We start from the raw sequence: 25,810 nt of genomic DNA, 5'->3' as shown, positions 1-25,810 counted from the left end.
GTACAGAGTTCCCTTCCCCTGCAACTGAGGAACAATGGGTGCAGGAAGTGTGTGTGGGGGAGTTTACAGAGCTTCCTGCAGCTGGGGAGAAATCTGGGGGTGGGTCTGACCCAGCCCTGGATGCCATGCAGGGGAAGAGGAAGAAGTCCTGTCCTCCGCAGCCCAGCTGGGACTAGCAGCTGAGCCCAGCGCAAGGGTCGTAGCCACCAGCCAGTTCTTCCCCAGTCCCACCCCCTGCCCCGTGGTGATTTGCCTGAAAACATACTGCTGGGGTCGCATGACTGCTCTTGTGGCTTCCCTTTGCTTCCCATCAGAAAGTCATTTTTTCTGCAGGGAAGCAAAGAAATCTGTGGGGGACATAAATTCTGTGCTTGCGCAGTGGCACAAAATTCCTCCAGGAGTAATGACATACACACAATGTGGCTAAAGTAAGGTTTCACAGGCAGCCTGAATTCTAGCATTTCCTAATTTTTGAGTGCCTGACTCTGAAACCTGAATAATGTTCTTTTAACATAATCTTTTGTGGGCATAAGTCAATTAATATTAAGAATACTAATAATATGTTTTTACATTTATGTTTGTCCTTAATGTTCCTGATCAACAAAAAGAATAGCAAATATTTTCTTTTGTAAGTGAATAAAGTTTAACACTGAACCGATTTGCATGCTTAAGTGATTGCCACAGCTGGGTTTTGCAGCTAGATGGTGATTAATTTTGCAAGTTTTGTGCCCAGAGCCTTCAAGAAAACTCTACGTCTCACCCTGAAAGCCAGCAGAAGTCTAGCATTAATAATTAGCAAGCCATAAAAATCGACCTGATTTGTGAGAACCACTGAAGGATGCAAAGAGACATTTCTGTTCAAGGATATAGGAACAAAAGTGCATGGTTACTGACCCAGTCATGTCAGACCTGAGTTTTAAGGGAATCCCAACTGATAAGTGTTCCACAGTCAGAATACTGCCTATTCATCCAACTCAGCTAACATAGTGCATGAATCATCTTTGAACCAGAGACAGTCCCTTTGGGTCATAGTTGAGGTCATTGGCAGGGCAGTGCTTCAGATTGCCTGCCGTCAGTGAAAAAGAAAATATACACGAGAGTGCTTCCATTGCTGCAGCTTCAGGCTTTGCAGATATAAAACATTAGCATTTAGCGTCTCATCACAGATCTCTTGCAAGTAGCAGCTTGGGTTGCATAACCTAGACCTTCTGGAAGGATTTCTTGCCCATCTATCTACCTACGTTTTGTCTTTACAAAAGACATTTTTTCCATCAGCTGATCTTTTTAATATGCCCAACCAACTAACTACCTTAGTGCCTTCTTGAATTGCATTGGCAGGATGAAAGCAAGCTGTGTCTGCAGCACACTGTCACGCCTGCTGACACTGCCCTCTGTCTCTGTCTGAACAGTCTGGAACTCAAGCGAGAGAATGTCGTCTCTAAAGTGCTCTTTTTCTAAAAATCCCAAGACAAACAGTGGGAGGAGAAACTGAGGCATAGAGGGGGAAGTGATTTGCTAAGGTCACCCAGCAGGCCTGTGGCAGTGCCAGGAGTAGAACTCAGGTCTCCTGAGTCCTTTTCCAGTGTCCTTTCTACTAGCAGACACAAATTTAATGCCTGAGTCTCATGTACTCTAAGGCCTTTTTACTCTTGTGCTGGCAGGGTAAAGGGGCTTACTGTAAATGAACACCAGGCCCTCCATAGCTGCTGAATACTATATGACTTGACTTTACTGGCCACAACTAAAATCACACAGCGTATCTGAGAATGAGAGTTTATAATGCACTGGAAAGCTAGCCATGAGAAGAGCAGCGTGGTTTAGTATTTGGCTGAATAACAGTAATTTTACCATACTACTCTAGACACTTTAAACCAAAACATGAAAGCTGTTAAAGAACCCCACGGAACAAAAGATAGAGAATAAAACCTCAAAGATGAATAGACTCATGGTATGCTTTTTAAATGATATAGTCTTTAGAGCAGATTTGAAACAACTCAGATCCATAGCACCTCCCAAAGCATGTGTCAAAACCACCTCTATTTATACATGTCGAAGTGAATTACCAGGATCAGACAGTGCTCTGCATTCACCACCTCTCACAGTCTCTTTCACTCACTGCTCAGTGACTCAACTCCTTGTTGAAGCTCTAACGCCAATGAGTGCAAGGGCTACCTTAGGTATAGGAAGCGCTTGCTTTCATCAGGGAAATGGTCTTGACTGATGGCTTGTGGATGCACAGCATATGCTGCAAGGGTATAATGGCATTGGATAAAGACTTGTAAACATGTTGAGAGTAGGCTGCCAGTTCCACCCATCCTCTGCAGAGCTTCTTGCACCTTCTTCCTGTGAAGCAGGTTGTACTGGTCATTGTCAGAGAAAGTATACTGAACTCCTTGAACCACGGCTGTGATCCAGCCGGGCAATTCCTATGTTTCCTCCCACTGTCTGCCTGTCTCGTGTTCAGAAAAATACATTTGATGGCTTGGGTATTTTTTCAAACCTGTTGAACAATATTGCTGTCATAATATATATATATATATATAACTATATATATATATATATATATAGTGGCAAAGTTCCTCCTCTCCTCTAGTAGGTCCTGCGCTTATTGGCGGATTTCTTCCCCTCAGTGGTTTTCCCCTTGGATGAAACCCATAGTCTGGATCAACTACTCCTATGTCTGATTAGGAGTAGCGGGGCTAGGGGGGAACCCGGGCCCGCCCTCTACTCCGGGTTCCAGCCCAGGGCCCTGTGAATTGCATCAGTCTCTATAGTGCTACTTGTAACCACTGCTTGACCGCTACAGCTCCCTGGGCTACTTCCCCATAGCCTCCTTCAAACACCTTCTTTATCCTCACCACAGGATCCTCCTGGTGTCTGATGCTGCTTGATTGTATGGTGTTTTCCTCAATCCTCCAGTAGTACCCCCTCTCAGTTCTTAGTTCCTTGTGTCTCTTGCTCCCAGCTCCTCATGCACACTTCTTTCCTCTGGCTCCTCCTCCCTAGACTGGCGTGAGCTCCCCTTTTTATACCAGGTGCCTTGATTAGCCTGTCCTGATTGGCTGCAGGTGCTCCAATCAATGTAGCTCTCTCCGGTACCTTCTAGAAAGTTCTTAATTGGCCCCAGGTGCCTTGATTAGCCTGTTCTGATTGGCTGCAGGTGCTCCAATCAATGTAGCTCTCTCCAGTGCCTTCTAGAAAGTTCTTAATTGGCCCCAGGTGCCTTGATTAGCCTGGAGCAACTGCCATTTTGGTTCCCATGGTACTAGGGATTTGCTTAGCCTGGAGCTAACATACCTGCTCCTCAATACTTTCCTGTAGCCATCCGGCCTTGCTCCATCACTAAATATATATGTCCCAGATAGGCGCACCCCTGCTCTCGAACTTCTGAAGATTATTATATGCAGCTCAGAGGGTCCGTAAGTTTGGCCACCCCAATATATATATTAGTCTGCATTAAGCACAAATATCATAGCACTTATATAGCCTAAATTGGCCTATACATTTACTGTAATCCTGTTCTCCTGTGCTAACTATCCCATAACACCTTGGCTTAAATAGATAGGAAAGCTGTCAGGATCAGGACTTATGAGTATTTTACCATAGCAACAGATAGGGGGTTATTCTCACCGGCCAATACTGGAATGTCCCAAAAGAAGAATCTGATTGTTCTGCCCTAGAACATACCCAAGAAATGCCTTCATGCTCTTTGATACCTGGAATGCATGTGTTCAGAATAAAGAGATAAAGGGTGTACTATGGTGCTAAGTAGAAAGCTGATCGGTTAAATCTTGTTTCAGATTATACGTACAGTACCTTTTCTTTGTAAACAGGTAGGGTATAAAAAGATGACTGCAAGGGTGTAACTTTAGGAGAACACTTTCTGCGTAAGGTGATTGTAACAACAGTGCATGAGACCACTTCCTAGAGACTGGTATCACATTGAACCTTTGTCCTGTACTGTAGGCCTGACAGATGTTGATTTATTTGGTCTCTGGAATATATTTCATAGAAAACCCAAATGTGGTCAAGCAGCTGACTATAACATTTATCAACAAACCTGTCCCCACTTTCTGAATTTGTTTATCCATCATATTGTATCATTTGTTTGTTTGTTTCTTGGACATTCTCTTCTTTTTTCCATTCTGTGCAATTTTCTTACTCTTTCCCTCTCCCGTGCCCCAGGCTCTCATTTTCCCTCTCATTGAAAACCCAATAAGAAAGCCATTTACTATCTATGTGAATGTCAGGTCTTCAGAGTTGGGGGCGACAGGTGCACCTTCAGAAAAATAGAGCTGGTCACAGAATCCCAAATGGCTACACAAATCAGGTAACTGCCTGTGCAAATGGGAACGTACAGGGAAAGCCTGCAAATGCCCATTGGAAAGGCTCAATGGTGTGACAGTGAGTGCTGCTTTGACCAGGCAGGTGTGATTTAGGAGAGGTCATATGTCTCCGATGAATTAGCTCAGGTTGCTCAGCAGCACCTCTGGGCCTGTGATGCCCAGATTTTCTTTTTAAAAATCTTTACTAAAGATCTTAGAATGACAACAAAATTACAGCAAAAAACGAATCATCAGAGTGCAAATATAAAACCAATTGAACCAACAATATGATCCATGTAAGCCTAGGCCACTCCATTGTTTTCCAATACCCATCTGAGACCTGATCTTCCAGTCTTAGTTCAGGTAAAGCTCCCATTGAGGATGAGGACTGCAGGATCAGCCACCTCCATTTCAGATTCCTCTTGCTTAATTATCTGCTCTCCCCCCACGTGCACACACACTTCTGAAACTAACTAGAAGAGAAACTGATTTATTTAATTTTTGAGCCGGAAGTAAATATGGTGGGAAAAGGTTTGTCAGGGGAGAAATACCACATCATAGAATATTCAAAATTCTATGCTTGTTTGCTTGCTTTTCTTTTTTAAAGGTTTTGTAGCACAAAATATCTACAGATACTTGGTTACAGTTATAAAGATATGAGAGTTTGTGCATGTGTCTGTGTACAGACATGTTCACAAGTATGTGCATGTATATATGTGTAGCTTATAAAAAGTAGTTTTTCTTTAAGTGGATGTTTCCTGTGTGCTTTTGTTTGTCAGAGATCAATGGGTGGACATGTTATGACCCCACTGTTTTTATAAGATCAGAATGTCATGGCACAATTATTGCTCAGTACATTCCCTAAAGAAGAAAATTCCAGTACTCACTCATTGTGCCAAGTTTACTGTAAATGTAGACGCATGCGTGCTTTGCAAATGGTCTCTTTCCCTTCAGTTTTCCAGGCCTTCATCTTGTCTCTTTTTTAGATTTTTAGACTGCAGTAAAATAGTCTCAGGTTATTGTTCTCCCTGCCTTTCAGGTTTTCCAATAGCGTAACTGAGAAGCAAAGATGCTTGTGATTCTGGACATAGAGACCTGAGAACAAGCTTCCTTCTGTTGGATGCCCTTTTACAGCATGAATAAACAATAAATCTGTTAGACAGTAAGACATTTCTGCTTCCACTGCTACCCCTAGAATGACCGCCCAGCGTGGCTGAGTATTGCTACTAAGTGCTGCTGAAAGCATTCTCAGGAAAAGGGCCTTTGATCTGGGTGGAAGTCTCATTGACATTAGTGAGAGTTTTTTGCACCCAGCAAGGCAGCGCACATGCCTTAAGGGTCCTTCCTTGATATCACATACATACCTCATCTCTGAGCTTTTAGTAAAACTATAGGGTAATTGCCCTCAGTCACTGAGACAAGGCCCTGTTTGTGAAACCCAAGACGGGCAGGAGACAGGAAGCCTAGGAAAAGATAATCATGTCACACTCTTTGCCTCTCAGTTCTCCTGCCAATATTTTCCCCAAAAGTGTTGGAAGAACTGCATGACTAAGCATCCTAATTAGCTGTGGGAGTGTCTTCATTGCCGAGTTAACCTGGGTGTTCAGCTCCCAGATTAGCCTGGGAGCGCGCAGCCACACAGCAAAGCCCTACCTGAGTTACTGTGTGCTCACTGGTGCTGCACTCCCCTTTGTGCGTCATACGGACTTCTAGGGGCACAGCCCATGTTTCAGTATGCTGCAGTAATCTGAGTCACTGTGTGATTCTTTTCCAGTGAATTGTGGGAGAACGTGTCTGTCCTGGGCACACAGAGGGGATGGTGGGAAGGCACTGGGGGATTATCAGCATCTGAGTGATTTAGCCTGCATCCTCACAGCAAAATGGGGTGGGTTATCGTCCCGAGTGAAAGTAGAACCCAGGGTCTGACCCACACCCCCCAACTGTGCCAGCTAGGTCAGGTTGAAAGCACCATCAAACTCAGGTGAGAGGTTTCTGTGTGTAGAAGAGAGGGGCATTTGGGCCAGCACAAGTATGAACCTGAGCTAACTGCTGGAAAGACATACCCTGCATATACAGATTGAGAGACGGGCTCATGGGAATTATGTGTTTGACAGTTGCAAATTGAAATTCAGGTACAAGTGTAAATTACAAAAGAGAACTGAGCAGGGTCTGTTGCTCTCTTTGCTCTTTGGTGTCACCATCTTGGATTTTAATCCAGAGTGTGACACTATGAATAATGTTCAAGGCGATCTGTCATTTAAGGACACATGTTGGTGTTTACATCTGTAGAGTCTGCTGTGGCGCTCAGGGGAGGTAACCTGCCAGGTGCGTGAGGGGAGGCGTAACTGTTTAAAGAGTTGGGAATGTGGTTCACGTGAGGGAGTTGTTGCTCTCTAAAAATGTTTCAAACCTTGTAATTATATATCTGAAGTGGCTCCTAGGTCTAATTAATTTTAATTAACGTTCATGCATTAATTTCATGGGCAACAGATCACCCGGGGTCCCATTTACCAAAGTGATACTTTCACATAGAGGAAATATACTTAAATAATTTTTTTCAGCATGTTGGGCTCATACAGACTCTCCTTCAGGCTCTCTTCCCTCTAAGCCCAGAAATATGCACAGATTCATGGTGCAGAAGCAGTAGTAATGTGAACTTCTATCATAACCAGCTACAGTCTCATGCACTGCACTCTCTCCACAGCCCACACTAAGCATTCGCCCAAAGGGGAGGAGTAATCTTGGGGGACTAGGTCAGGGAGTGTACCCCCAAAAATGCTGACCGTGCCCTTGACTCAGGCGTCTCTCACAATGTCCCACAGTAGTCCAGCTGCCATGGGATTTGTGGAGTGTTAGATCTATAGGTTTGCAGGGAAAGTCTGGAATGAGTGAAAAAGTTGCACATCAGAATTCTGCTCTGGGCTTATGGTTGCAAGGTATCTGCACCCTGAACACCTCGGCCCCACCCCGGAGCCCACTCCCATACCCCAAACCTCTCATCCCCAGCCCCGCCCCAGAGCCTGCACCCCCGGCAAGAGCCTTCATCCTCTCTCACACTCCAAACCCCTCAGCCCCACCTCCTAGCCCCCTCCTGCACCCCAATCCTCTCATCCTTCCCCCCACCCCAGAGCCCACACCCTAACCTCCTGCCCCAGCCTGGTGAAAATGAAATATATTGTGTACAGTGAGACCTCATTGGAACTGAAGGAAATTAATTCACATAAACAGGGGGTTGGATAAGAATTTTCAGTGTAGTTAATGTCCTCATTTTGGACTCAAGTAAGTGAGTATTTGCTTATCATTAGAATATGCAGCAGATCTGCAGCAGTGGCCCTGTTTGCCTTCCCGAGGAGAGGAATAGCTCCCACTGAAGTTAATAAGAGTAACTCCTGTTCTGCAGGAAGAGAGCGGTCACTGGAGAATATATATTAGCACAATTAAACATGTTCAGAGCAACCAGACCCAAGCTGCTATGGATCCTGGAGCCTCTTGAGTGAAAAGACACAAAATCAAATCAACATGCCTGAGAAAAAACAATGAAAATCAAATTTTCAAGAGCGTGTTCCAAAGTGTCACCCTTGCAATTGTTCATGCTCCCCCTCCCACGCTCCATCTTCACAAATATGCATTTGCATATGTAAACTGCAAAGCTGCACAGCTATTTAGCTAATGTGCATATGCAAATGTAAACACAATTTTGTTGGCACCATTTCAGAGGCCACGCTGGAAAATGTGGGCCTGAATGTTAGCAGGTACTAGGCTGGGAAACTTGTACAACTCGTGCCTACTGTACCTGTCTGGTGAATAAGCAGAGGACCGTTATGTCTCCAGGGTTGTCAGTGTGGTAGCTTTCACAAGCACTAAATTCCCACGAAAAATTGTAATCAAAATATTCTTTTTGAAAACCCAATTTATGTTCACTATTTCTTAACAAACTGATGTTTGTTTCAGGCAGGATTTCAGCTGGCAAAAATGTTGAGATCTTGGAAGCCAGACAAAACATTTTGCTGTTGTTTTAAGTGTAATGTATTTGTCAATATTTCTAGAATGGTGAAAAATGTCACCTAATTCAAGATAATTAGTGGGAGGCACAAATTATAAATACAGGGCCTGATCCAAAGCCCATTGACTTCCATGCTTTTCAGACTCTTGAATGGTTTTTCTATTGATTTCAATTGGCAAGGCATTAGGCCCCAAAAAGCATTTAATGTAGGCTCTTAGGGCACTCTCTTTTATGGAACGGTGGCTGCCCAGTTCAGTTGTTACTGAGTCAAGCAGTTCACGTTAAGAAAAGGGGGCAGATCCTGAGCTGGTGCTAATTGTCACAGATCCATTATGGTCAGGGGAGTTATTACAATTTGAAATAGCTGAGCATCTTTCCCAAAGTGTAAAATGCTTTATCACATTGATGGTGAGCAAGAGAATGCAATATTGATGAATGTCATGCAGTGCTGAGTCAGGTTCTTTGTAGCAGTATTGCGCTTATACAGATCCCAGTTCTGTTCCCGGAGATGTCAAGTTTTATCACTGAAAGATTTGTCATTGATTCTCTTGAGAGCAGCATCAGTATGGCCATATGTTGAATTGTCCCTTGATTCCTAGATAGGCTCCTGGACAAAGCCCATGTAATAGGGTTTTGTGCAGGGTGTGGTAGGGAGGTGAATTTCACTCATAGAGAACTGCAGTTGAATATCAGTTTTCTCTGTGAACAGAGAATGAGACCTTCTCGTAACAAAATACCTTTGCTTTTTCCTTTGTGAGTCTAGATATTTTTCCGCAGGTTTATTTCTGTTGTGAAAGGGGCAAGAACATCTCAGAACATCCTTATGCTCTTTTCCAGGGCGGTAAAGAAACAGCTTATTTTAAGCATTTTCTTTTATCTTGCATATCCCATTCTAAAGGATACCCGTACCTGAAGTGCTGCTGTTCAGGGGCTGCAGCTCAGTTACGACATTGAAACGGAAAGTATAGTTTCTCCTTGCCCATGTCCTAAAGTGACCATTTTGGGAGGATGGAGGCATGGGAAAGCAGAGGGCACAAATGGCACGGGGACATGCTCTCTGACTGAGATAATTGGATCTTTCTTTCTGGAAACTGGTAAATCTGTTTAAGTGATGGGGTTTTGCTCGTTCTTCCCAGCTTTTTGAAAGCATACTTTACAGTAAAGGAAGCAGGAATCCTTTATAATTACATCAGTAGTGAAAAACAGCCAAACTGTAAAATTGCAAATAAGGACTAAGTCATCAAGACACATATTTATTTAACTAAGACCTTAATGTAGAATTGAAAATCTCCATGTATTCATTCTGTACAAGAAACCAAATGTACCAGGTAGAAAGATTTAATTTCCAATTAGACTATTCCAGTACAGGCAAGTGGGGAGTTAGGCAAAGAACACTAGAGCATTTCTAATCGGAAAGTTCACGTCTGGGCTTCTAGTCCCTTTCTGGCTGAGCAGTACTGTATAGCAAACTGGTTAAGAGAGCTTCTTTCCCATTTCAGTTATTGGTAGGTAACCTTTTTGTTGTGTTTGTACAGCCCCTAGCACAGTGGCAGTCCTGGTCCATCACTAGGGATCTTAGGCACTATTGAAATTCAGATGATGGGGAAGGATAATGAATAACTTCAGATTAACTAAGAACCAACCTAAGAATCTTTCACTGAATTTGAATCCAAACCTACATCGAGTCTTTTGTTCGATTTTGAAAATGTTTGGATGACTCTGTGTGTGTTTGTGTGTGTGTGCGGGTGGGCGCCCACTGTAGCTATGAGCACCTTGTGCACATATGCCTGGAATCCTTCAGCCCACAGGCCCACCAGGTCTACGGCCATGGCAGTCACTACAAGAAGAACATTTTAGTTGCAGTCATCCCAAAAGAGGGTCAGGCCACTATTGAAGACCTGCCTTTCGAAGGCCATGACCTTTTAAATTCAGGAACTGATGAAGCACTTCACACTCTGACAGACTGCAGGACGATGCCTCGGTGCCTGGATCTCTACACACCATCACAGAAAGGGAAGCACATCAGAACTGAGTCAGTCTCCAGTCAGAGGCCTCCCTTTCCTTCTATGAGTACCGACAAAGGGCTCCTGATTTTTCTAGGGGATTTTTCTTGCTTCCAGAAGGAGAGGGGCAGTCCTTCTACAGTGACAGCACACTCATCTTTGGCACAGAGCTCACAGGTTTGATGCTGTGGTCAAGAGTCCTTGACCAGTGAAAGACGATCTTCACCCCTTCTATACTCCCCTTGGCACCCACCTTTCATTTTTTGCGATGTCTGGGTTGCAATTACCACCAAGCACTGACTCTTAGAAATCATCTGTAAAGGATATTCCGTATAATATCAGTCTATGTCAACTCCCTGTCAAGAGTTCTTGTTTTAATAATTATTGGTTCACTTAGAATTTGTAGTTTTTATGCCCTTTTTAAAAAACAAACAAACAAACAAACAGACAAGTGCATCTGTATTTCAGGTGCTCATTGCACCTGATATTTCCACCATAAACAATAAGTAGGTGAGCCATAAATATATGCGGGTCTGATTCCCATTTACAATACTGGCAGTGTAAATGGGCCTTAGTGAAAATGAGACTTAGGACAATGTAGTGAATCACAGAATCATAGAATCAAAGAGCCAGATTCTGCTCCTACACCAGTGTAAATCCATAGTAACTCCCCTGACATTAATGGAATTACCATGTTGTAAAACTAGTGTGAAATCAAAATAAGGCCCCTAGTAATTAGATTTGAAGGACCTTCTGTATTGGGGGGGAAAAATCAAATATAGTCTCCAATTTTGTGCCTTTAATTTTGTGATTTGGGAGGAGGACACTTTGACACTTTGCCTAGGTTTTAATTTTTGGTTCCCTGGTTTCTATTTTTGTGCTTTTCTGTACAAGGTGTATACTCAGTTTGGGCCTCATCCAATGCCCAATAAGAATCTTTCCTTGGCTTTCAATGGACTTTGGATTCGGTCCTTTGTACTTGAAGGAAAGACAAAATAGCTAATCTAAAAGAACAGCTCTGATTGTTTCTAAGCAAGCAAATGAAAAACAGTAGATTATATAATGTAGAGCAAACACACTGCACAGTGATTAAACTCTGTACCTCATCAAAAGATCAACAGAGTATTTAATGAACCAACACATCCAAAACCCATTAAAAGAGACTTCTTTTAAAAAGCAGTATGCTTTGTTTTCCTTTGGTTTACATCAACTATTTCTGTCTTTTTAAAAGGGAACAATCTTAATTGGAAAGCTGACTTTTATTCCTTCATTGGCAAAAAGTCTGACTCCAAGTCAGAAGACTAGAGCAAGTTCCACACCTCAAGTCCATGGCTACGTAGACCACATAGATAGAAACACCTGTGTGACACTGACCCCTCCTCTACCTGCCTTCATGCACTGCTTTCTAGACCCATAGAGAGAAACATAGGGAGGGATTTAAAGCTTAAGATGCACTAAGAGGATACCTCTGAAAGAAGGAGAAGAAAATCACTAGAAAATGAGTAGCAATTTGTTTGGCTTCCTAACTGCTTACTGCAGTGCCCATTTACAGATCTCATAAACCACCTGGGAGATTTGAGCCATTCCTTGTTTTCAGCTCTGGTAAGGATAGAAATTGCAGTAAATGCTCTCGGTCTTTACACAATGAGGTTCTTTTCTTCAGCCCACAATTCAAGCATCTCTGCATTTTTTTGCATTTATTTTATAGTCAAAGGAATAGTAAAAATAGAGAATATTTTAAGCATAAAATAGTCTATGAGAAATGCACAGTTATTGGTTAACTGTTTACAATTACAATTTCTTTGAGGCAAAACCCACAAAGAAATCATCATAATTGTGAGTAACATAAACATTCTTTGCAGGTTTTACAGATAAGAAATTATATTTAGGGGCATAGTCTTGCTGGTATTGTAAAGAAACAGGGAACTAACTGCAAACTAGTAGTCTGAATGGTGGGAAAGGAAGAAGTATAATATAAGTATAAGTTACTATAGGAGCCAGTTTGTCCCTGGTGGTGCTCGAGATGAAGAGGGTCTCAGATTGTGAGCAATGAATAATTCTACCCAACAACATATTTGTTCATAGAGTCCTGGCGTCCTCTAACTTTAGGATCCACTGGTAATTTTGTTAATTAGCTTGCTTCTTCTAGATTGTGAGCAGAGTTAGGCCAACGCTGTGTGCTTTTGGAAATCCCACCCTGGAAAACTGTTCTGTTAGGAATGTGATCACAGAAGACATTTTAGGAGGGGTAGCATTGGGAAGAACGAAACCCCGAGTTCTCTCTGGCTCTGCACCGTGTGCTTTCATTACACATTTGTCACGTGCTGGGTTCAGAGCACTTTGGTTTGATAGAGCTTGGTGAGGAGACTGGGAGCAGGTGTCATGTCAGAAAATATATGGGGCAACAAAAATATATACACTCACGTTAAAAGATGAGACTGCTGCAAAGCACCGTGTCAAGCCACTAACTCCTGGTGAGTTTCACTCTTTGTGTTAAGTGCAAAATGTTTAAATTCCTTCCGCCACAGTGCTGATTCTGACAGATATTAGGGTGGTTATTTATTACCATAATTTGTGTTACAAGGCCAAGGTTTCTCCTTTAGATGGTGTGACACCTAGCTCAAGGCCAAATAGCTGGGGCATGTACTTGGGTCCGTGAAGAGCGTCGCCTTGGCCACTACTGTATCTAGGGCTGCCTTTGTGGTTGCATCATGACCCTTCCATGGGTGGATCGATCAGAGGATCCATAGTGGTGTATCAGCTGACCCCACCTTGCCCATTCTGCCTGCCATCCGTGCTCCTGCCAGTAGTCAGTGCACAGGGCATCACTGCTGAGATCTGCTCCGTGTCATGCAGGAGATGCTGTTCTCACAGGTGGACTCTGGTGTTACTGCTCCGCCCTGTGTAATGGCACTGTGACTCCTTTGTTACTGCTGTGGAAGGATGGGAAGGTTGACCCTACAGCTGTAACTTGCTCTGCAAAGTTGTCTTTAGTTACCGTTTTAACAGGAAACATTTAATTAAATACAAGGGTTATATAATGCTGCTCCTGGTACAGTGTGTCGCTTACCTGACCGAGCAGAGCTCCTAAAAGGGAAGGTTTATACTCTTGTGAGATGAAGCCCGGATTGCAGGAGGGTTGGAATTGCTTTGGAGTAAAAGCAAAGCCTTTCACCTCTGGTTTCAAACACAGCTGAGGTTAGCAGTAGCTGAAAGTTGTTGCCACCCAGTAGCTGTTTGATATCCTTTGAGTGTGGTGGGCTCAGTCCATTTTCTTGTGGAAAAACATCCACTTCACAAAAACTACTATCACAAGCAGCAATAATCAGCAATCCCTGCAGATAGGTGAGAACCCACTGGCCACAGAGACTACAATACACTCTTTTCCCTGGAGATAGTTCCTTCAGGTGAGGGTTGAGGCACACTGGTGTAGCAGCATGAGCCAGCTTCTACAACCACCAGGGCTGTACCTAGTCCAGGTCATTTAGGTGTATTACAATAGTGCCTAGAAAGCTTCAACTGAAATGGGGCCCCATTGTGCTAGGTGCTGTACATACGTATAGGATAAGAGAGTCCCTGCCCCAAAGAGCTTATATTTTAAATAGACAAGGGAGACAAAGGACATAAAATTACCTTCATGTTATGAATGGGGAATTGGGTCACAGAGAGATTATGTGCTTTGACCAAGGTTACACAGGGAATTTGACAGAGCTGGGAAGTGAACCGAGCTCTCTTGTGTCTTATTCCAGTATCCTAGCCACCCCACCACTACCTCTCCCTCTCTCTTTCCCACTCCCAGACAGCTATTCTGTGGGGAAACAGAGGATTTAAATAGCTAATTCTGTCAATCCAGACTCTTCCACCATCACTACATTCACCTGAGGGAGCAGTGGGGGAGAGAATATGCCCTTAAGATTGTTGTAGCATATTACATCATAATTAGATAACACTGGAATCAGAAAAGAGTGAGGGGTGATAAATGTCACAATTAATTTTAACCATGGAAGCATGACATTTCAAGAGGATGCTCTGTCTGTCTTTGTAATTTTCAAAGGCCTTCATAGCAGTTCAGAAAGGAAACCAGAAAACTATAGTGGAAAAGGCAAACTGACTTAAAATTTCTAGCAATGATGTGTTTTAACTATATGATTGATGGACCCTTTTATTCTTTTCATTTATTTACATAACACTATTTAAACACTGCCACAGTGATTAACCACTTTGCACTTTTTCTAGGCTACTACTTGAATTAACTAATTGAATAATTAATTTGCTATTGAATTAAATACATTCAATGGTAAAAGCGTGATAAAAAGTGCACGTGGGCATGATGGGATCTCTCCTGGGCTCCATTTGTCTAAGGGGTACAGTGTGTACATTGGGGATAGTAGTCATCCCTGAAGTGAATACAAAGAAGTATTGTGACTCACTCCCAGTGTTTCTACTAGCATTATAAACTGTGAGAGCACTTTATGAATAACAGAGTCTAGAATGAATTCATCAATGTTTCACTCTCTAACCATCTATTATGCATATCGAGCCAAGTTCTGCCCCCAGATACACATAATTCCCATTGAAACCCACCCACTATATTTACTTTTAAAGATGAAAGCACTTCTGTTACTGTCATAGAGGACTTTCTGTAGCATGGATAAGAATGCAAATACCCTTCCCACAGAAATGGAAGAGAACAAAGAAGTGTGTAACTTAAAGGGGAAGCGACACTTGGAGACAACAGCATTAGGATTGTTGCGCTGTGATTGTAACCTTCACTTTTATCAAAATTTGCTACTGTATACATTTCCCTGCATTTGCTATTGTATAAACCCCTCTCAACAAGATGATTCTTGGTATCATCTTCACTTTTGGAGACAATAACCTCTGGAGTTAGAATGTGATATACGGGCCGGATCCAAACCCCTTAGAAGTCAATGTAAAGACTCTCATTAACCCCCAAGAGCTTTGGATCTAGCTCTAAATGCCTTGAATGGATGGAAACTTTGAGTCAATATTTCTGTTAGCTTTTGTTCAGTTTAATAAAGGAACACAGCTGGGTATATACTTTTTTTTTTTTTGGACCGAACAGGCTAAATTCTGCCCTCAGATACATGACCCTCCTTAGTGAAGTCCATTGATTTTTGCAGTGCGTTAATGTGTTATCTCCAGAGGTCAGAATTTGCCCCATGCTCTCATGTTTCTGGAAAGAACTTTGATCACAAAATGTTTTTAATTTCATAGCATGAAAAGAATTAAAGGCAGATGACTGCCTGAAGTACACGAGGGCACCAACCTGTACTTTCTCTTCCTCCATTCCACCAATAACATTTTCCAGGCTGCTGGTTGACTTGAGATGACTGCATCATGGCTTCCTGGCACTCATTGTATGAGCTGAAATCTCTTAAACAAGAAACCTAATTGATATGACTTACAATAGAGAATAAAGGAAGAGGAGGAAGCAGTGGTGGTGTCAAGTATCAGAGGGGTAGCCGTGTTAGTCTGGTTCTGTAGAAGCAGCAAAGAATCCTGTGGCACCTTATAGACTAACAGACGTTTTGCAGCATGAGCTTTCGTGGGTGAATACCCACTTCTTCGGATGCAAGAGCAGTGGTGGTGCTATCCCATTGGGGGCCCTAAGCAGGAATATTTTTGTGGGCCTCCACACACATACAATACTAAAACAGCGAAATTCTTATGAAAATAATAACAACAACAAATAAATTGAGAGGGGCCTTGAGATGCTTGCGGCCCTAAGCAATTGTTTAGTCTGCTTAGGCCTAGCACTGGCTCTGGGAGAAAGCACAGGGCAAGGACTAGTTAATATAAAACAGTATCATATTTTTTTGTGGCTGACTGAGATGCATAAATCCTTCTGTCCACCCCAATGCACCTTGTGATTTTGCTAAGCTTCCTATGTTCACTACAGCAAAGAGAAAATATTATAGGGTCTTTACTCAGTCCAATGTTCCTCAAAGAAGTATGCTATCTAGTACCTAATATACACAATGCTATACTTCTGCAGGTGAGTATATATGTTAGTCACTTTTATATGAGAGTTAAATAGAGTGACTGATATTTTTATTGTAACTGAACACTAATATTCTTATTTCAACAGGATTTTTCATTAAAAGAAAAATTAGTAGCTCAGAAAGTCAATATATGAGTAGAGTGGAGGAAACTATTTGCTGGGTATAATTTATCAGACAATTTAGCCTTTTGTTCTGTTTGCAAATCAGCTACAAACTGATCCCGATTCCTGTGAATACGTTTGTTTATCCTAACTGTCTACCGAATAGTTTTGACAAGCAATTTTCAGCCTATCTGTTGTTCGCAAACTGCTTTCTTAGACTGTTCACTCTTTGTGATTGGCCAACTATGGCTTTGTCTTCACTGATAAAATAATGTGTGTTCTTTGCAGCAAGATTTTACATCATAGTGGAGATAAGGCGCAAGTAATCTTTAGCCATGACGTAGCTGGTTAGCTAATCAAGGTCAGCCTGACGCCCTTCCCACCTGGGGCTTAGCTCGACTAGCTGTATCAAGGTAAAAACTACTGTGCCTTGTCTCCACTAGGATTGTCCATTAAGATCGCTAACTCTTGATATAAAACCACACTTTTTTGTACAGTGAAGACAGAGCCTAAGTCCCATGGTACTTTTTCTGCTCCCTGGTGGGATGAATGAAGCATTTTAAACAGGAGAATAGCAAATGAGGAATAGTGTTATATTATTTGTGTTCATGCATAAATACCTTTATTCACAAAGGCTTGTATGAAGAGCAGCTATTCCCCAAACATTTATGTGAACAGAAGAAATGTGTGTGAATGTTTGCAAATCATGAATAAGAAGGGATCTAAATGTGGTAAAGGCAAACATAGGGTCAGAATCCAAATGAATGTTCATGAATATTGTTTCTGCCATGTCTGGCAGTATATGGGGGCAGGGAGCATCTTTTTGTTTTAGCACAGTGGGGTCCTGGTCCATAACTTGAGCTTCTAGGTGCTACTGCAATATTACTACTAATTAATAATAATAGCTGTAGCTAGAGTCATTATCACATTCTCCTCCTCCATCACCAGGAGATGTCATTGTTTCCATGAGGAATGAGTCATTTGCCATTACTTATGTCCAAATGTTTTTGAACTCACTGAACCCAAAACTGATTCATGAAAGATCATCCATCAAGAAATCAGTGGCAGAAACCAGCGTAATCCATTGAAATCAATCTAAATCTGGCCCGTACAGTTTAATAATCTTTTTTAAAGCAACTCAGTCATGTGCAGAGTGACCTTTGATTTACTTGTAAACCCCTTGCCTGGCAGTGGTTTGGGGTCCCCTGACAATGTAGTTGAGAAATGTGTATGTGCTATGCTAGGGTTGTAAACAATGAGCTGGGGAAACCATCCCCAGATCACTGCTGATCTATCTTACTAATGTAATTACAGGACAAAGAAAGAGAGGAAAAATGGCCGATGATAGGAAGGATGAAGCCAAGGCACCGCACTGGACTTCAAGTCAACTAACAGAGGCTTCTTCACACCCGCATTCCCCTGAAATTAAGGAGCAAGCTGGGGCAGGTGCCGGATTGGTCAGAAGTGCCAATGGATTTCCATACAGAGAGGATGAGGAAGCAGCATACGGTGAACGCGGGCAACAGGGCACATACTCTAGAACCAAAGAGAATGGGATCAATGGAGAGCTATCCACAGGAGACAGAGAAACAGCAGGTGACAAAGTCAGACTCCAGCCCACCCTCCCTTTCTCCTATAATATCTTGCTTTGAGGTCACTTTGGTCTGAAGGTGAACACACTGCATTTTCCCACGTGTGCAGTGCGAGCTCTCAGAGGGCAAAGCCATGGTGTTTGCTTTTTATACGTACTTCCTTTGCTGTCCTTTTAATTGCTCCACTGCAAAAAAGAGACTTATAACATAAAACTTTGGGCTTTGATGGGGTAGCCCAAACCCTTCATGACAGGGACCATGTGTTTTTCATCTGTGTAGGATCTTAAAACAAAGAGGAATTAACCATCCCCCCTCCTTTTTCCCCCCACCAATCCCTGGTGAGTTCAGACCCAATTCCCTGGATCTTAAACCAAAGAAAAATCAATGATGTTCTTAAAAAGAAAGCTTTCAATTAAAGAAAAAGAAAAGGTAAAAATTATCTCTGTAAAATCAGGATGGGAAATGCATTACAGGGTACTTAGATTTATATAGCCAGAGAAACCCCCTCTAGCCTCAGGTTCAAAGTTACAGCAAACAGAGGTAAAAATCCTTCCAGCAAAAGAAACATTCACAGGTTGAGAAAACAAACATAAGACTAAAACGCCTTCCTGACTAGGTACTTACAAATTTGAAACAAGAGACTGATTCAGAAAGATTTGGAGAGCCTGGATTGACGTCTGGTCCCTCTCAGTCCCGAGAACAAACAACCCCCAAAACAAAGAACACAAAACAAAGACTTCCCTCCACCAAGATTTGAAAGTATCTTGTCCCTTCATTGGTCCTCTGGTAAGGTGTCAGCCAGGTTTACTGAGCTTCTTAACCCTTTACAGGTAAAAGAGACATTAACCCTTAACTATCTGTTTATGACAGGGCCGGATTTCCAGTTAGGCACAGTAGACACGTGCCTAGGGGGTGTCTGCATTCTAGGGGCACCTGCCCTCTCTAAAATGTGTGTGACACAAAGGTCAGCTGTAGGCGGGGGGGGGGGCACTAAAGATGCTGTGCCTAGGGGTGCATACGGTGAAAATCTGTCTCTGTACATAATGCTTTTCTAATCACCCACAATCTCCGCTCATTATATTTATTATATTGTATGCTTGGCACTTTACAACAAGTACTAAAAGAAGGATGGTCCAGTGGTTACAGGGCTAGTCTGGGACATAGAATTGTAAAAATGTAGGGCTGGAAGGGACCTCAGAATGTCCTCTACTCCAGCTCCCTGCACCGAGGCAGGTCGATGATCCCTGACAGGTGTTTGTCGAACCTGTCCTTAAAAACCTCCAGTGATGGGGATTCCACAACCTCCCTTGGAAGCCTGTTCCAGTGCTTAACCATCCTTATAGTTGGATAGTTTTTTCTAAGATCTAACCTAAATCTCCCTTGCTGCAAGTTAAGCTGATTATTTGTTGTCCTACCCTTGGTGAACATGGAGAAGAATTAATCATCAGCCCCTTATAACAACACTATACCTATTTGAAGGCTGTTGTCAAAGGCTCTCTCAGTCTTCTCTTCTGAAGGCTAAACATACCATATTCTTTCAGCCTTTCCTGATAGGTCATGTTTTCTTGGGAGGTCACGGTTCAGTTCCCTGCTCTGTCATAGACTCCCTGTGTGACCTGGGGGAAGTCACTTAGTTTCTCTGTGCCTCAGTTCCCCATCTGTACAATGGGGATAATACCACTGCCCTACCTCACTGGGGGGTTGTGAGGATAAATACATTGAAGAGCATGAGGCATTGAGACGCTACAGTGATGGGAGCCATGTAAGTACCTAAGATAGGCCATATAATCTAATTGTACAGTGTCCAGATGGGGAATGAGATGGGACGAGGCTCTGGCAGTGCAGAGCGGCAAACATCTTGCTAATTCCGTGATTTCTCTTATATTTTAGGTAATGCTTTCGGAGGCAAGGGGTTGGCCAATAAGGCATTTAAAGTTGAAGCGGTGTAGTCCAATGGCGGGAGCATTAGACTGAGGGTGGGAGACCGGGGTTCAAGTCTTGGCTCTGCCACTAATCTGTGTGAGGTTGACTGGGCCTCTTTACTTCCCTGCACCGCTATTTACCCTCCCATGCTTTGTCTATCTAGGTATTTACTTTGCAAGCTCTCTGAGGCAGGGACTGACTCTTGTTACATGTATCTACAGTTTCTAGCACAATGGAGCCCTGAGCTCAGTCAGGCCTTCTAGTTGCTACTGTAATACAAATAATTAATAATAACCTAAAATACAACACACTTCTAAGAACTTATAGTTGAAAGTGCACAGGGAGCCAAGGTAAAGCAATATAATTAAGCCAAACTGGGGCTTCAGATTTATTTATAGTGTTTTTCTCTGGGGCAACCACGGTAACACAAAGCAGAAGAAACCCTGGCTATGCTGTCTTCATGCTGTAGTCTATAAGTACAGGACAAAAGATACCTGAATGGAAGCATAAGTACAAACAGGGCCTCTGTTCTGGTCACTAGACACTTGCCTGATCTTTTCTGAGAAGAGCTGAGTTCCATTTTAAGACTTTCAGCCTAACTAGGCTCACCTACCTCTGATTAACTCAGGTGCCAGTAAGAAATTGAGATGTCGCCCGCAAACACCCGTGACATTGCCTGGCGTGGTGTGGCCTCCCTCTGCCATGGCTGTGGAGTCTCCTCCACTGCTCCCCATCACAGAGCTCATGCTGTAAAACTCAAGGGCTGAGAGGAAAGCCAGCATTAGAGGTAGTCAGCTCAGACAAAGGCACCTCGCCCAACTCTGAAACTGAAGGGGGAACAACCGTTATCACTGAAGCATGTAAATACCTCACCGCAAGTGACATTCTTAGGGTTGCGCCGTTAAAATTTACTGTTGTGTCTCTCTTTTAGCATCTGCCTAGGATTCACTGAGCCTGACCTCAATTTTGGAATCCCCTGTGTCAGCCTGTTGCAGTGGCTTTGATTAATCTCCCTTGGTATCATACTGGCAATGGCTGAGTTACAGAGCAGGATCTGTGTCCCCCTTGTAAATGGAAACAAAATCAACAGAGGGGAATTTCAGTGAGGGTACTGCAGCGGGGTGGACTCAGGGCCTGATCTTGCCCCCCATTTTAGTCAGTGGCATAAGACTGAGTGGGGCAGAATCCATCTTTAAGCTTGTGGAATAGTCCTTAGAAAGTCATTCTTGGTGTTGTTTTGTTGTATAAAGTGTAAGGAAGGGCAATAACATAGCAGATCCCTTGAATATAAAGGTGTCCACTTCAGCCTTCTTTCTTTTCTCCCATTTAACACGTGCTTCACTGATACTCTGTAGTGCTTATTTTGTAATCAGAAAGTCATGCAATACTAAGCTAAATCTAAACTACAGCCGGAATCAACACTCTGAGATCGATCCACCGGTGGTCGATTTAGCGGGTCTAGTGAAGACCCGCCAAATCGACAGCAGATCACTCTCCAGTCGACCCCTGTACTCTGCCCCTGACAAAAAGAGTAAGGTCCCATCGACCCCCCACAGTGTAGACCCCGCAGTAACTCAACCTAAGATGCGTCGACTCCAGCTACATTATTCATGTAGCTGGAGTTGCGTAGTGTAGGTTGACTTACCGCTGTAATGTAGACATAGCCTTAAAAAGTCTACGTATATTACATCTATACAGAAACCTTTATCAACCAAATTTGTAATCTAAAGAAAGAATGAAATCAGGCTTGGTTGGCAAGCCTTCGTGTTGAGAGGAGTGATCATAATGATGAGATACTGTGAGAACAGTGCTGTGAAAGTCAGATGTTCCGGCAGTCCAAGAGCACCGATTACCCCACTCGTAACCAGCACAGAATGCAAATGTTGGCAGTGATATTTTATGAATTATTTCTGTAAAATGAATGCATTCTTTCATTATCTGTTATTGAGAATAGAATAGATCCAGAGATCCCTGATTTATATATATTCCTGGAACACCCAAAATATTCATATAAATCAGTAAGTGTGTGTGTGTGTGCACACACACCCCATTAATTTCAAGGAATATATTGGGTGCTCCAGGAATACAGGATCAGAACTGTAGCTCTCATGAAGCTAACTGTTGTTATGTGAAATATGTGTTCTAAAGGGAGTATTACTGTATAAACTTTATAAATATGTACTTCACTGTCGAGTGGACTGACTTCAGTGGGCTTTGAATCAGTATCTGCACCTTCCTGAATAATCTTGGAGTGTCTTCTCCCAGCATGCACATGACTCATTGTAAAATCTGCGATAGTAGCATTTGGTCACTGAAAAGTCCTGGTCAGGAATTTGGAAGGGATAGCTCTGGAATCCTATTGATGCCTCACAGCACCATCAGTAGGTTATTAATTCAAAATCCAACACATATTTAACTTGCAAAGGACTTTAAATGATCAGGCTTGTTTAGTATGTTTAAAATGTATTTGTTATTGAATTTCTTTTTTATTCAGTAATGTGATGACTAATCTGGCCAATTTATATAATTGGAGGTAAAAATAGCTGGATTCATTGTAAAGTCTTTTCCTTATAAGCCGTTTTAATGTGTCATTATGTATAATGACTCAGTTAATTGATCTCTTTCTTCATGATATACCTAAAGTAGGGCTATGCCGTAGGGGGTTTGGATTGCTCATGTAGTTACCTGATGAATTACTTTCTAACAACTCGATAGAGTTCCCGGAATGACATTATCAGATCCACAGGATAGTGGCCTGAGCCGGGGTACGTTGTTGTCTTGTCCCATGTCAGAGAAGAAATGGCTGTTTGCCAATGTGCCGAATGCTGGTCCTGGCAGACTGACAAACATGGAGTGCTTCATTGATCTGCACAACCCCCAATATTCGGGGAGAGGACAGGCTGCTGAAAAATTGCAACGGAAACCATGGCCCAGCAGTGAGACAAGGGACTAGCCCAGCCTCCCTCTCCAGAGAATATAAATCCACCGGAGAGGTGTATGGGAAGGAGTACATGACAGATGGTTGGGCTCTACGGTAGGGAGTGTTTTGGTGGGGCCCAGAGATTGGTAAACTATAGGCACTGGGTGACACAGGAGGAGAAGGGGAATGTAGAACTATTAGGGGAAATTGGGGAGGTAACGGGAGGGAGTGAACTTGGGGGTCGAGCGGAGAGTGAGGCTGAAAGGAAGGATTAGGAGGGATACAGGGCCTGTGGTAAGGGAATGGAGAGATGAGCATAAAAGAAAGGGAGAGAAAAAGAGTTTGGTGGCAGAGCAAGGGGGCAAGGAAGAGGCAGAAAACAGTAGAAAAACAGACGAGAAACACACAAAAAGGAAGTAGTGACAGTAAAAAGAACGGGATGAAATAACATCTGCCCTGCTAGAAACAATGAGCACTGCCTCAGGGGAGCTAATTCAGGGCAGTGAGGGCAGAATGGCCTGAAAAGAAACCTGGAGAGAAGCAAGTCCTGTTACCCTCTGAATTCACATACTCCCTGATTGGGCTGTTCGTTTTATAGAGTGGTTAATCGTGATCACTGCTGCATGGAGACATTTAAGAAATATGTTTACAAAACTCCTCCCTGACCCATTAGTCTGTAAACAGGCATTAACTCTCTCCAGAGAAGCAGCTGGGGATCCTGCACCGAAGGGCCGTCCTGGAATAGTTACTAAATCTGAGGAACAGAAACAGTGCGTACCTGCAAGTTGGCTTTGAGACTTGCATTTCCCAAGGAGAGAGTCGGTGATCTAGAGCATGCTCACGCTCACTTTAACCACCATACAGTATCACACGGCCAAAGCCCCCCGATCCATACTGCTGTTTGCCTGCGCACTGCCCTCGGTTGCTTAGGCTTCACAATTCACAGATGTCAGGCCACAACCCCCACGGAAAGGCACCCGTAGCCCGTTCAGCATTCTAAGGGCCTGCAAAGCGAATACACCATGCTGGGAATCAAAGCTGGGTCTCCCACATGGCAGCACTCCATGGGCACGTCTACCCAGCCTGCAGCAGTGAGCCTCCCAGCCCATCAGTGGACTCAGTCTCCCGGGGCTCACGCTATCATTCTAAAAACAGCTGGGTAGATAGATGCTCAAAAGCTTGTATGCGGAGCCACTTTTACAGCTGTCGTGGGCTGTGTAGATATACCTGTCAGGACACTGAACCACCCCCAGTCTGCCTGGTAACACTGTACTCCTTGGGTCCGAAAGAATATCACCGCAATAGAACTAAGTACCATACAGTGTAGGGTCTCATGTCTGTGCCTGGCCCCTGCACTCCCTCCTTATAAACACTGTAATCTTCCTCCAGGCAGTGCTGAGCGACCGCACTGCCAAGTGGATTCCGAGCCCAGTCAAGTGGAGCAATTGCTTGTGCTGACTCCGCAGCACGGGGGGTGATTCAGAGGCTTGCTCAAGTTCACTAGCACTTAGTACTCAGCTGGGGCCTGACCCAGCTCCCACTGAAAACCAATGGGGAAACCTTCCATTGACTTTGATGGGAGCTGGACCAGGCCAGCACCCCAAAGAGAGCCAGAGCACCCTCTCCCCACTTTGTCTCAGGCACCTCTGCAAACCTGCTTCCAAAAGCTGCTGCATTTGTCAGGCCTAATTGGGAGATTTTGGGGGCTGAACTGCAGCCTCATGAGCATGGTAGGATGTGTATACCAGCTTCCTTCACACTGAAATTCCCTCAGCCTGGTAATCAATTTGTCTTTGATACATTCATACTTTTTTCTCTCTGATCCCTTCCCTAATTCAATCTTCCTTTCTCCTGCCCCGTCTCTCTCTCACTCTCTGATACACACACACACACACACACACACCCTCCACTGCTGGTACTAATCATGATACTTCCACAGCACCAGCAAGCAAGATAACAGGGCTTTTGTTGGCATCAGCCTTCTGCCCTCCAGGGGAGCTTGGACAGTGGGAGTTGATGATTTTGGCAGTCCCGCCATTACTGCAGCATTTCTCCTCTTCATTCAGCTATTCACACTGCACCACAGCCCTTGCAGTTTTGAAGCTGACATAGTGTTAATAGAATTAAAACAGCATCTTCAGGCTCCAGCCAGAGTTGTATAACATCTGGCACGCGCAGGGCGGGGGGTGGGCCTCCCTGCCTTTTGTTTCAACTTTGCATTTTCAGTTGGAATACATTTAGATCAAAGTACAAGAGGTAGGAGAAGCAAATGAAACAGCTTGGAAGAAGGAAAATCAGTGAGATCTAAAGATAAATCTGATTTTTGTGTTTACTCCCTTTCATTCGTTATTTTTAAAAAGCTCAAAGAATACTTCTTATCATTTCATTGGTAAGTCCCACAGCGACGAAGCTTTAATTAAGCATGCCAGTCTCTCTCCTTTTCCCCAGGAAATTGTGATAGTAATTACTATACACCGTGCATCTTGCTTGCTGATAGACACTAGCAAACATACATTGCATTTCACAGATCTGAAATTCATGCACTGCATGTTAGAAGTAACATGAATCTCATTCTCTGTGACATCTTGTCTGAATATATCAGACGTGATCAGATTATGTTGTTGGAGAAGGCATAGACAGAAGCTTTCGAGTGCAAGCTCTTTGGGGCATTCCTTGGGAAATACTTTTCACCATTCTCTGTTAAGACTCTTGTATAGCCCCTCCTCAGTGGTTCATTTGGAGGAGACTGGGAATGAGGCCAGGGTAATTCTCCCTCCCACCTTCTAAAATAGCTGTCCCCTGGCTCTGTTTGTTTAATAACTGCTGCAAATGCATTTGCCGTTGCCTCTGTCTATTTTTTTGTGGCTTTCATGATCATTTGCTAAGTTTGGTAAGATGTTCAATCCTCACCCATGTC

At 43.3% G+C, this 25,810-nt stretch overlaps 1 protein-coding gene across 7 annotated transcripts in view; it reads left to right on the top strand.

The window, feature by feature from the left end:
* The window catches only part of MAP2 (microtubule associated protein 2), a 260,078-nt gene that overhangs the window by 143,319 nt on the left and 90,949 nt on the right, over positions 1–25,810 (top strand). For all 7 annotated transcript variants that reach the window (XM_039493838.1, XM_039493840.1, XM_039493845.1 and 4 more), the window contains one exon: positions 17,773–18,054. In XM_039493838.1, the coding sequence (XP_039349772.1) occupies positions 17,793–18,054 (262 nt within the window). In that variant the 5' untranslated portion in view covers positions 17,773–17,792. The remainder of the gene's footprint in view (positions 1–17,772; positions 18,055–25,810) is intronic.

Source organism: Mauremys reevesii, linkage group 11, assembly GCF_016161935.1.
Source record: "Mauremys reevesii isolate NIE-2019 linkage group 11, ASM1616193v1, whole genome shotgun sequence".
Classification (NCBI taxonomy): domain Eukaryota; kingdom Metazoa; phylum Chordata; order Testudines; family Geoemydidae; genus Mauremys; species Mauremys reevesii.
This window is presented reverse-complemented; position numbering and strand designations above follow the sequence as displayed.